This window comes from Onychostoma macrolepis, chromosome 05 (assembly GCF_012432095.1).
Source record: "Onychostoma macrolepis isolate SWU-2019 chromosome 05, ASM1243209v1, whole genome shotgun sequence".
Lineage (NCBI taxonomy): Eukaryota > Metazoa > Chordata > Actinopteri > Cypriniformes > Cyprinidae > Onychostoma > Onychostoma macrolepis.
In genome coordinates this window covers 14634748-14647330 of record NC_081159.1, presented here as the reverse complement: position 1 = coordinate 14647330, position 12583 = coordinate 14634748, and the positions used below count along the sequence as shown (strand labels likewise).

The following is a 12583-nucleotide window of genomic DNA, read 5'->3' as shown; positions in this document are numbered from 1 at the left end:
TTCCAGCAGGAGGGAACATTTAATGTAAAAGTCCATGAAAGTGATTTTGTGCCTCTTTGGGATGGCACAATAAAGCGATGTTCACTTGCAGAACGTAAGCTTCTAGAGGGCACATAAGTCTGAAGTAATGAATTTAGGTAAAGGGGTGCAGAGCCAGTGGTGGTTTTGTAGGCAAACATTAATGCCGTGAATGGTCCCCAAACTAAAGTGTGGATGAATATTTTTGCCTGTTCAGGGTCTGAATATAGTCATCCAAACAAAGTTACAGTTAATTCAGCAATAACATTGAGCATATATGCAAAACAATAACAAATAATATTATATGATTTTTTTTTTTTTAGAATACCGTTATTAATTCAGAATTCCAAGTTAGTTGGAATTCTTTTCCTATAACTCATTAAAATGGATGGTCCATAAGAGAGTGTTGTGTGTAAGAAACAATGGCGTGTACTCCAACTAGATGACCAAACCACTTTATATGCATGCAAACCTTTCCTAACTTACCAATGGTGTCTACATTTTATTTACAACTTATGTTTATTTTATTGCATTTGCGACCATTGCAGTCACAGCCTGGCTTGGCTTGCATTGATACAGCTAGCGTCATCAAATGACTGTAAGACTACTTAAATCAAAACTTCAGTGGCAGCACAGTGTTTCATTCACCCTCACCTTTCTTAGGACTAGTCCAAAAGGTCTGTTTAGGTCTGCTTGGATTAGCTCAGTGAAAAGGCTACATTGACATAAAGGAGGCTTCTCCTCTGTTTTACCTATCTGTTCATCCGATACCCTTTTAAAGCAGTAGGTCCCTCGGGCAAGACTGTTAATACATCTTAAAATACCAAAGCAACCTCTTTGACTATTATCTGTTAATGCTCTAACATTTATTGTAGGGAATGGGGATGTCTCGGGTTAAATGCCATATAGCTTTACTATTTCTAATGGCCTTGCTTGAATGGTTTCAGTTAGGAATTTCAAACACATTCAACAAATTTCTGAAGCTGTTTTGGAAAGTGATGATTGTGAAAGTTTAGTAAGGAAATGAATTAATTTGGATTTATTATTTGAGCCTGTACACTGATCCCTTTTTATGTTGTCATTTCCAGATGTTGCACTGTCAAGGTTTTGCTTTTTAGTGCCTTGTCATTCCCAACGCATGCTCCATAAACTGAGAGATGATGGCATTTGGTGTGCATGGAGTTAAGTCTTTGTGCCTTTCTTCCTGTTATAGAACAATACATCATGGAAACCAGACACCTGTCAAGACTGCATCTGCTACAATGATATTGTCAGCTGCAAACCCACTCGCTGCCAAAATCCCCAATGTGACTTTCAGAGGGTAAGAATGAAGTATTTGCTCATGGGCCATTAAAACTGGGCAATAACAGGGCTTAGGTGCTTGATGAATGCATTGTTAGCTTATAGGAATGAAAGCGGCCAATTAAACATGAATGCTTTTGGTCCAATTAAAAGCAACCAATCCTAAGAACCGTGTTATAAATGGTTTGAACAATGAGGGTTCTACCAAGAACCATTTAAAAGATGATTTTGTGACGTTGTTCTCAAAGAATTTTTAAGTGAGTTCATTAAAGATTATTTAACAGTTTATTCTGGTCCTCGACTTGAACCGCCAGAGTGTTCCAAGAGTCTGTACAGCATATTTTACTTTCTGCTAGTAACATTAGTACACCAGTACTTCTTTATAGTCAGTTATTGAATCATTCACAATGGATTTCTTCAAAAACACTTGTTCATTCAATAAAGCCACTGCTGGAGTTATCTTATTGCTGTGAAACCTTGCAAGAATTGTGTGTAGCGGTAAAAGCACTAACAGTGTTGATATTGTTAACTAAAACTATAAAAAAGTTGTTCATTGAAATAAAGCTGAAATCAAATTAATTATTAATATTAGATAAAAAAATTAAAACTTGAAAAACCTGAACAGAAATGAAAAATGTTGCCTTGGAGAGACATAAAAATAGGTTGCATTTGAAGTACTAAAACGATCAATATTTATAAAAACGGCAAAGCACATAACAAAATGACTTACTGAAAAACCTAAACCAAATTTGAAATAAAAACTGAACATTTAAAAAGCTCATTCAAAATATTAATAAACTAGTTTGTGGTACATAAATAATACTACACACTGGTTTCAAATGCCAATAGTTTTGATCCCGTATTATGTCTCTTTGCTCCTGAGTTCTGATAAAACGTTCTCTAGGATGTTAATGCATCTCTTTAAATGTTTCTCGGGATGTTTTCCTAGGGTGAACGCTTGAGAATCCCACCCAACAAGTGCTGTCCGGAATGTTTTGCACAGTTGCCCGGGATCTGTCAGCATGAAGGAATGGTTTATGGGGTAAGTGACACTCCTTATGACACAACTCCAATGAAAGATGCTAAAAGCCTCATCCTGTTCCTTGGCAAATCTTCCCACTTCTGGTCAAACACCCGACTCTGTGATTGCTTCGTTTTGTGCACAAAAGTGTTTTTGTTTCAGTTCCACTCTTCCCTGACAGAGCAAGCTTCTGTTTTGTCCCAGTCATCCCTGCTAAAGAGCCACTTGGTGCTCTGTTTAAGATTCTAGCAGTGTAGCTTTCAAGTCAAGTAGCATTTACTTAGGGGGACAGGGTGTGTTGGCATTGGGGCTCAGAGCAATAAATGATATTTGCGATATTCTGTTTGCACAATTTTAAAGATAACAGTTTTTCTAATTCCCATGTCCTGATTTACCTCTCTCTCGCTTCCACTCACTCTCTCAGCATGACAGTCAGTGGAGTAATTCCAAATGTTCGGTGTGCACATGCTCTCATGGGAAGGTGACCTGTGGGCCACGTGCTTGTCCTCCTCTTAGTTGTGGGAAAGACCAGAGTCCTTTCATCCCAGATGGAGACTGCTGTCCTGTATGTGCTCATAATGGAGGTACAGTAAAACTTTTTATTCATGCATATCTTGTTTGTGAAAGTGATTGCTTTTCTCTGCCACAGTTTCTTGTTTTCGTCAGGCATTTTATTTACTTTATGGAAAAAATTTTGATAATGTTTTTAGAACTTTATGGTACTGTAGAAAACAAGACATCACATATGTTATTTACTGGTTCCTAAATAACTAAAAAAAAATTTTTTGTTAATTTTATTATTTTATTTTAGTTTTCTAGGATATATACACTGGATAGATTTGTTTATATCTATATTTATATATTTGCTGATTTATTTATCTTTGCTCATTTGCAATTACATTATAGTGAATCTGTTTATTTATAATATATTAAAACAATATTAATGGCCACAGTGAAACAAATATATGACGAAACTTTATTTTGCCTTGATTTGTGTGTTAAAGTTTATTTTCAAAATGCACATTACTGAATTTATTGTGAACAATTCATCCATCCGTATGTTTCTTTCGTTCTTTTTTTAAATCAAAATATAATAAAGACAGACTTCTCTCTGGTGATGTATTCTGGACTTCTCCAGTCATTTTGTCCGCTTAAACCTCACACCTTTCTTAAAGCTGACCGCAAGTTTACAGTCAGATCTGCCCCCATCCAATTAAAAACCCAAGGACAGAAACAACTTCCCGCCCTACATTTTTTTTTCCAAAAATCTGTTTCACTTGGATGTACATCATGATGCAGAAGAAATGATCTGTTGGTACTTCCGTTACATGTCAAATTTAAAGATGTGTGTCATTTCTGGTGGCCTCAAATGGAATTGCCAGTTGTTTGAGCAGATATAACAGCACTGTCTCAACCAGTGGTGTAAATTTGGGGCATGAATTTTCTCAAACAATGGCAAGCTGGGTAGATAGATACTGAACATTTTTGAAAATAACTATTGTTTTTGCAGTTCTTTTTGGTGTGACTAGTGGCAAAGATATTACAAGACTTCATCTTTTGTGTGTTGTGATGTTAGTAGCAATCATCTGTTTTGCTGATTGCTTTCAAAAGGTATGCTTTTCTTAGCTATATGGCTCCCAAGAGGGTTTATTCTGCTTCTGTCAGAGACCAATGAATGACGTGTTTTTTTCTTTTAGAGATACTAGTACAATTTTGCAATTAAAATGCTCTTTCTCATTCCATAGCCTCTTGCTCTTGGGAAGGCCGTCAGTACAGAGATGGGGTGGAATGGACATTCAGCCCCTGTACAAAGTGTCGATGCAAAAACGGTCACACTGAATGCCTGGTTGCAGAGTGTCAGCCTGTTACATGCAAAGCGGTCAGTAACAACCCAGAACTGTGCCTTGTGTTTTGATCTGTTGGTAATAGACAAGGCAAAACACAATTCAGCCTGTCATCGCTAAACCTAGACTGTTGTTATAAATTGAAAGAGTTGTTCTAGCAATTAAAAACAGGATGTTGATGTACTCCTTTAACATACAGAACGAGAACCTGGTGGTCCATCCAGGGCAGTGCTGTCCTCAATGTGAGCCAAATCCCTGCGTGGAGGCTGGGAATGAGTACAAGGTAAGCCGGAAAAGAGATTAGAGAAAGGTGAAATATACACAGAGATCCGAGGACAGAGATAGATTGAGAGTGACAGATGGGATAATGCATGTCTGTATTACAGAAGACCTTTTGAGGGAGGGGATGGTGAGTGTGGGTTAAAGTGTGTTCATCATTCATATTGTGGCAGATGGGTTGATCATAGAGCCGTGTCTGAGTTTGGTGTTTGTGTGTGTGAGATATGCTTGTCACTCCTGCTTCTGTCATTCCTTCACACTTCTTTCTTTGCCTCAAATCATCTCTTGTTCCTCCCTCCATTGTTCACACACACATATTACACATCATTCCCTCAACTGACTCACTCTCTTTCAATTTGCAGTTTTGGTCTGCTTTATTAACATAAGGAAAACTGTACATTTGTATTGTCAAAGCATTTATAGCATAGCTGCATACAATGATAAAGTCAGCAATAAAAAGTGTGAATAAACGTCAAATATCAAATAATACAATTAAATAAAAATGTAGCAAAATAAATAGCACCAAGTAAACTAAGAAAATAGTAATTAGCACATTTGTATTAATACATAACTTGTACATGTATATGCTATTATATATAATATATGCAGTTCCTGGGTAATACACAGTTGTCAAAGCGCCAGATTCAATATTCAGATGATGGTTGAATCATGTGGGTTTTTCTTAAATTATTCCATTTGATCCTCTCAGTCTGGAATATGTGGTTACTTTGCAGTACTGACACCTGTCTTTAGACACACAAACGTCACAAGCATCCCCGAAATCTCTCATCAGCATGTCATTTAGGGCTGTTTCTCTGTTCACCGTGCTCTCAGCGATCACGTCCCACTCTGCGGAATTCAGCTCTTTTGATCACAGTGGATTGTGTGAAAGCAAAGCAGGGATTTAGAGAGGATAACATTCACCATTCTTTTCATCTCCTTCTAGTATTTGTCTTGTTCACTACAGCATTGGCTGAAATTGTCATTTATTTTAAATTCATTGTGTGCTGTAATTTGTTCTGCTGCTAAAGATTTGAACAGCTTTGAGATGCCATCTGAATTTTGAAATTGAATTGAAACATTGGTGGTGTAGCTCTGTATTTTTTGGATTTTTACATACAGTGGGTATGGAAAGTATTCAGACCCCCTTAAATTTTTCACTCTTTGTTATATTGCAGCCATTTGCTAAAGTCATTTGTTCATTTTTTTTTCCTCATTAATGTACACACAGCACCCCATATTGACAGAAAAACACAGAATTGTTGACATTTTTTCAGATTTATTAAAAAAGAAAAACTGAAATATCACATGGTCATAAGTATTCAGACCCTTTGCTCTGACACTCATATATTTAACTCAGGTGATGTCCATTTCTTCTGATCATCCTTGAGATGGTTCTACACCTTCATTTGAGTCCAGCTGTGTTTGATTATACTGATTAGGAAAGCCACACACCTGTCTATATAAGACCTTTAAGCTCACAGTGCATGTCAGAGCAAATGAGAATCATGAGGTCAAAGGAACTGCCTGAAGAGCTCAGAGACAGAATTGTGGCAAGGCACAGATCTGGCCAAGGTTACAAAAAAATTTCTGCTGCACTTAAGGTTGCTAAGAGCACAGTGGCCTCCATAATCCTTAAATGGAAGACTTTTGGGACAACCAGAACCCTTCCTAGAGCTGGCCGTCCGGCCAAACTGAGCTATCGGGGGAGAAGAGCCTTGGTGAGCGAGGTAAAGAAGAACCCAAAGATCACTGTGGCTGAGCTCCAGAGATGCAGTCGGGAGATGGGAGAAAGTTGTAGAAAGTCAACCATCACTGCAGCCCTCCACCAGTCGGGGCTTTATGGCAGAGTGGCCCGACGGAAGCCTCTCCTCAGTGCAAGACACATGAAAGCCTGCATGGAGTTTGCTAAAAAACACCTGAATAAGATTCTCTGGTCTGATGAGACCAAGATAGAACTTTTTGGCCTTAATTCTAAGCGGTATGTGTGGAGAAAACCAGGTACTGCTCATCACCTGTCCAATACAGTCCCAACAGTGAAGCATGGTGGTGGCAGCATCATGCTGTGGGGTGTTTTTCAGCTGCAGGGACAGGACGACTGGTTGCAATCGAGGGAAAGATGAATGCGGCCAAGTACAGGGATATCCTGGACGAAAACCTTCTCCAGAGTGCTCAGGACCTCAGACTGGGCGAAGGTTTACCTTCCAACAAGACAATGACCCTAAGCACACAGCTAAAATAACGAAGGAGTGGCTTCACAAAAACTCTGTGACTGTTCTTGAATGGCCCAGCCAGAGCCCTGACTTAAACCCAATTGAGCATCTCTGGAGAGACCTAAAATGGCTGTCCACCAACGCTACCATCCAACCTGACAGAACTGGAGAGGATCTGCAAGGAGGAATGGCAGACGATCCCCAAATCCAGGTGTGAAAAACTTGTTGCATCTTTCCCAAAAAGACTCTGTATTAGATCAAAAGGGTGCTTCTACTAAATACTGAGCAAAGGGTCTGAATACTTAGGACCATGTGATATTTCAGTTTTTATTTTTTTATTTTTTTGCAAAAATGTCAACAATTCTGTGTTTTTCTGTCAATATGGGGTTCTGTGTGTACATTAATGAGAAAAAAAAAAAAAGAACTTAAATGATTTTAGCAAATGGCTGCAATATAACAAATAGTGAAAAATTTAAGGGGGTCTGAATACTTTCCGTACCCACTGTACATTTAAAAATGTAGTATTGATGACAGATGTTCCTTTACCTCAGAACTCTTTTATTGTGTGTGTGTGTGTGTGTGTCTGTGTTCTTAGCACGGCGAGCAGTGGCAGCGGGGCAGCTGTAGCACCTGTGTGTGCGATCGCGGTCATTTTCGCTGTCAGACAGAGAAGTGCCCTCCTCTCCACTGTGATAAGGTCAGCAGAAATCCATTACACCCCAACACTTCTTGTCAAAGACAATTTCTTGACCAGCAAACTTGCTGAGAAGATCATGAAAGAGATGCTTTTGGCTAAACGACCATTGTCATTTACAATTTAGTACAATCTCACTTTGATTCTTGCAGTTTATGCTTCTTGGGCCTAAAACTGACAGTTAGGATTTTTCGTCATCTAGGATTGTTTGCACCATATATTTCGTATTTTTTCTGTTGCTCCGGGGTGTTTTTCATCTCAGTCTTTTGCTTTCATGCAAAATTCATGATCTTATGTAACTGTGCTTTAGAACAATACTCAGCAGGAACAGACATTTCGTTGTTATATCTTACCTTAATAAGTGTGACTCCTTAAAGAGCGTAAAATTACCTCATTGAATGAAAATGAGAGTTTTATGGCTTATAGTATTTATTTTATTAACTGGAGTCCATCTATATGCTAGAAGTTGGCGAAATTCACTTTTAGCATTTATACATTTCTTAATTTTATTATTATTATTTTTTTTTTCCTAGGCTATTGTATATTTTCCTAAAAAAAACAAGCAAAAAAAAAAAAAAACAGGGACAAGCCCTTCAGTAGGTCCCGTTCAAACTAATTCCTAAATTTCTAAAACTTCCAAATACATCAACACAATTTTGTGAGGTTTATAAGGAAGTATTTTGGGTTATATACAAATTAAGCTCTATTAAATGGAACAGATTTTCCATTTTCGTTTTTACAAACTGAGACACAAGTAAAAATGATTGGTTACACTTTATTTTAAGCTGTCCTTGTTATTATTAATTATACACTTAATTACTAGTAATATTAATTAACTGCATGTACTTACTATATGGTTAGGCTTAGGATTAGGGTTTGGCTTAAGGTTACTTGCATGTAATTATGCATAATTTATTGTTATTATAATGGTTATTATAATAATAATGTGTAACAAGGACACCGTAAAATAAAGTGTTAGCAAATGCTTTGATGTGCATTATAACAAGCGTGTCATTTTATAATGTCTGCTAATGTGTGTTCTCCTCAGGGTCAGACGAAGGTCAAGCGATCCGGGCAGTGCTGTGAAGATTGTGTCTCGTCAAAAGGCAGCTGCCTCTATGAGAGCATTGTCCGTTACCATGGTGATATGTGGAATGGCACGGGTTGTGAGTTCTGCATGTGTGAACGGGGTCAGGTGCTGTGCCAACGGGTTGAGTGCGCCAGATCGGAGTGCCCACGGGTATGTGTCCAAATTTTATAGGTAACACATTCCTATGCAGAGCCATCAGCAGGGACACATACTTACTCTGCTCATTACAAGACACAATTAACAAGCTCAGCTGGAGGGGATGCCCTATATGTAAAATGTTGACTATTATTAGGGCAAAATATACCAGATGAGTTTGAGACTTGGGGCATATTATCTCTGTGGTCATTTGTCCTGGTTATGAATTATAACTTTATTCAATCAATATATTCTCTGCTTCTCCATTAATCATAAGGAGCTTTGAAAGGTTGGGCAATGTGGCGATTTATCACTTATTAATTATACTTTTGGCCCAAATCCAGAATTGCCACTGTAAAGGTTATTCTTTAGAGCAGAAACTCTGACTTAAAGGTTTTTAAGTCCTGTGAATTTCACTACTGTCAAGGTAAAGTTTGTAATGAACGTTTAAAAGAGTAGTACACAAGTTTGAACTGAAACCTCTCAGGTTTAAATGTGACATACATTCTGGTGCAAAAACAAAAACTAGTATGCATGCTGTAAAAAGTGGTAACATGCAATTATTTAGAGCTATTTCACTAGTTTTCACTAGTTTATTATGAATAGAAGCCTAAATTAAATATGCTCATCATATAAAGTGACCACGTCTCTTCAGAAGACTCTTATGATGTCTTTTTGCATATTTTGATGTGTGAAAGATTGGGATGAATGGACAACCAATGGACAAAAAAGATAAGAGTATGATAAAAATATCTTCATTTGTGTTGTGAAGATGAGTGACATGAGTGTAGGTAAATTATCACCGAATTTTCATTTTTGTGTTGTCAGTCCTCTGTCGTGTGTTTCCCGCCCTCTTGTGTCCTTATATGGGTTTTCCTGTCCTTGTTAAGTTTTATTATGATTTTGTCCAGCTGTGTGTGTTAATTATCTTGTGTATTTAGATCCTGCCTCTTCAGTTCCTTTTCGTCTGGTCTACTCGTTACTCCCGGTGTTCCTGTGTGTCTGCCTTGTCTTGCCTTTGTTGGATTGTCATTAAAGACTGTTACTTTGAGTTATCCTCATCTCCTCGTTCCTCCCCGTTGTGTGCACCGTGACATGTGTGAACTGTCTCTTTATATTTAGTTTTGTTGGCATTAACTAATATATTCAGTTTGTATTCAGATGCCCATCTGTAGTTCCGTATCTTCTGATTCGCCTGTAAGACCACCATGGCTTTGGTGATCTAACTGTGTAACACAGAAACAACTAAAGATTCTTTCATGAATGTAAATGATTATTGATAGCGGCCTCCTATAAAGAACCTCAGAGGTGGAATTGGAAATGTGATGTAATTAGAGATTTGTGGCTCTTTGTCAGACAGCTAATCATTCCCCTGGGGGTGTTTTCATGCTGAAATTAAATGAACTAAAATTTCACATCTTGTGCCAGGGAGAAAAACTGGTCCATTTGCCTGGGAAATGCTGCCCTGAGTGTAAGACAACAACCAGTTCCTGTACATATTCACAGCTAGACCAGAAGGTATGAAGCTTCTTTAAATATAGGTTTTAGTAAAACATACAGTAGTTTTTTCATGTTTTATATCCATGTTTACATGTACATACAAATGTTTGGGATCAGTAAGATATTTGGAAAGAATTGTCTTATTCTCACCAAGAGTGCATTTATTTGATCAAAAATACTGTAAAAACAGTAATATTGTGAAATATTTTTACAATTTGAAATAACTGTTTTCTATTTTAATCTAATTTCAAATCTAATTTATTTATGTGATGTCAAAGCTGAATTTTTAACATCATTACCCCAGTCTTTATTTTAACATGATCGCTCAGGAAACATTTCTTATTAGTAATTTTGAAAACAGATGTGCTGCTTATTATTTTATGGTAACTATGATACATTTTTGCAGGATTCTTTAATAAACAGAAAGTTCAAAAGAAAAGCATTTATTTGAAATTAGTTTTTTGTAACATTATAAATGCATTACTGTCACGTTTTATCAGTTGAGTGTCATTGCTAAATAAAAGTATTTATTTCTCTCTCTCTCAAAAAAAAAAAAAAAATTGACCCCAAATGATTGTTAATGTACAAGCAGCTTTTGATAGCAACGAAGAGAAAAAGACTAGCAAATCAATACCACCAACAATCAGACTGTCTTTTTCCATTTAGGGGCAGAAAGCCAACATCAAGAGTTTTAGACGTCTCACTGTAAGTAAACATGAGAATGTGGTTTATGGTTTTGTAAAATTAATAAATACTATTACAACAGATTTTTTGTCTAAGCAAAAATGTTTGTGTCTCAGAATCTAGAGAGTGTCAGAGAGGGTCTGTGTCGTGAGTGCCAGTGTCAAGAGGGTCATGTGACCTGTTACCAGCATTCCTGTCCCACCTGTCCATTGGGCACCCTAACTATACCTCACCCTGAACAGTGCTGTCCCGATTGCAATCCAGGTGAGACCTGCGTCTATGTTGGTGTTCATTTCCCAAACAGCAATGATGTATGAAGCTACAGTAGTTAATTACCATGCTCTCTTGTGAATATGCTCCAATATAATCAGTAAAACTGGGGTTATACTTTGATTTATTTACTTCAAAGGGACATTATTCTATTCCCAGTTTAAAAGCATTTCTTTATGTGATTAAAAAAACATTTCTGAATTGTACTGAAAATCTTTCTTTATCAGCCCTCCAAGGAACAATTTCTCAACCATAAAGACAAAGCATAGTTGATCTGGGTGGTAGAGAGATGAGAGCTATAGTATTATATTATATTCTGGTTAGATAACGTGGTTATTTAGCTCTGCGGCACCCATGAGACTCGGATCTGATCTATATACTAAATTTCCCTGGTGACTTCAAAAGATGCTACAGGAAGGAACATACATCTTCCTCTCCCTCTTTCTCTTAGGAAAGACCATAGAGAGAAAGAAAACAGAAAGTGTTTGTTTACATTTTGCTTCTATATAGATATATACTGGCAAATTGTTTTGGACGTTTATATGTGCGTGGGCTGACCGTTTGGCATCTCTGTGTTTATGCTGATAAGATTATGCTAATGTATCCTCTAAACACAGCAGTCAAATAGTATTTTTTCTCTTAAATTTTGGACAGGGAACTGGCTACCCTGTTTACAAAAAACACCAACATGCTATTCCCTTTTATATTTATCAGAAGCACTATTAAGCACATATGGAAAGTAGAAGCTTGCGTGGTGATAGTGCTTGTTAGCTAGTTAATGTCCAGATTTTATCGAAATGGCAAAGGCAGTGTATATGCATTCACAGCCACATAACCATTTGTTAACTTGACTGCCTGTAGTGAGGAACAGAAGGAGCCCAGCATCAGAGTTTTATCAGATAGATTGTCTGAGACATAATGACTTGCAGTGTTTCTGTGAGAAACGCTGCGATTCGGAAGGATTTACTAGCTGGTGACCGAATTACAATACATTTGCACTCAAAACAAGTAGATTTTTCAAATCGATGGAAAGTCTCAAAGGTCATTCTGGTAAAAAATGCTTACTTCAACTGGAAAATGGAGAGTGGGATAGTTTTTCACCAGGAGTTATTGATTCACACACCAAGGTATTTAATTAAAAGTGATTTATGAGGGAATGTCAGAAAATAATAAAGACTTAGAGCTTTCATTTTCTGCTTCTGGATATGGGTCTGGCCTTGAGCTTGCAGTCCAGCCCAAAAATTGAGAATGACCATCAAATAATTACCAATGCACCTTTAATGTTCTACATTGCCCTATTTCCATGTCTCTTGCTCTGGCCTCATGGACGGAGCCAGAAACCTGCAACCCAAAGTCCTTAGCAAGGCATTTACCAGCTCATTAGAGACTGTGTAATTAATTCTTGTGCCAAGTAATGGTGCCAAAGAGAATTATAGTTAGAGGCTCAGGTTTCTTTTGGACCATGTGGGGAAGTTACGAATGGCTTATTAGTACACTAAAGACTGGGTGGGAGATTTTGGTGGTTCATTTGCA

At 37.5% G+C, this 12583-nt stretch overlaps 1 protein-coding gene across 4 annotated transcripts in view; it reads left to right on the top strand.

The window, feature by feature from the left end:
* The window catches only part of fras1 (Fraser extracellular matrix complex subunit 1), a 121665-nt gene that overhangs the window by 39075 nt on the left and 70007 nt on the right, over positions 1-12583 (top strand). For all 4 annotated transcript variants that reach the window (XM_058775408.1, XM_058775407.1, XM_058775406.1 and 1 more), the window contains exons 3-12: positions 1232-1339; positions 2270-2362; positions 2766-2925; positions 4087-4220; positions 4385-4468; positions 7273-7374; positions 8420-8611; positions 10025-10114; positions 10763-10801; positions 10897-11044. In XM_058775408.1, coding sequence (XP_058631391.1) covers positions 1232-1339; positions 2270-2362; positions 2766-2925; positions 4087-4220; positions 4385-4468; positions 7273-7374; positions 8420-8611; positions 10025-10114; positions 10763-10801; positions 10897-11044 — 1150 coding nt within the window. The remainder of the gene's footprint in view (positions 1-1231; positions 1340-2269; positions 2363-2765; positions 2926-4086; positions 4221-4384; positions 4469-7272; positions 7375-8419; positions 8612-10024; positions 10115-10762; positions 10802-10896; positions 11045-12583) is intronic.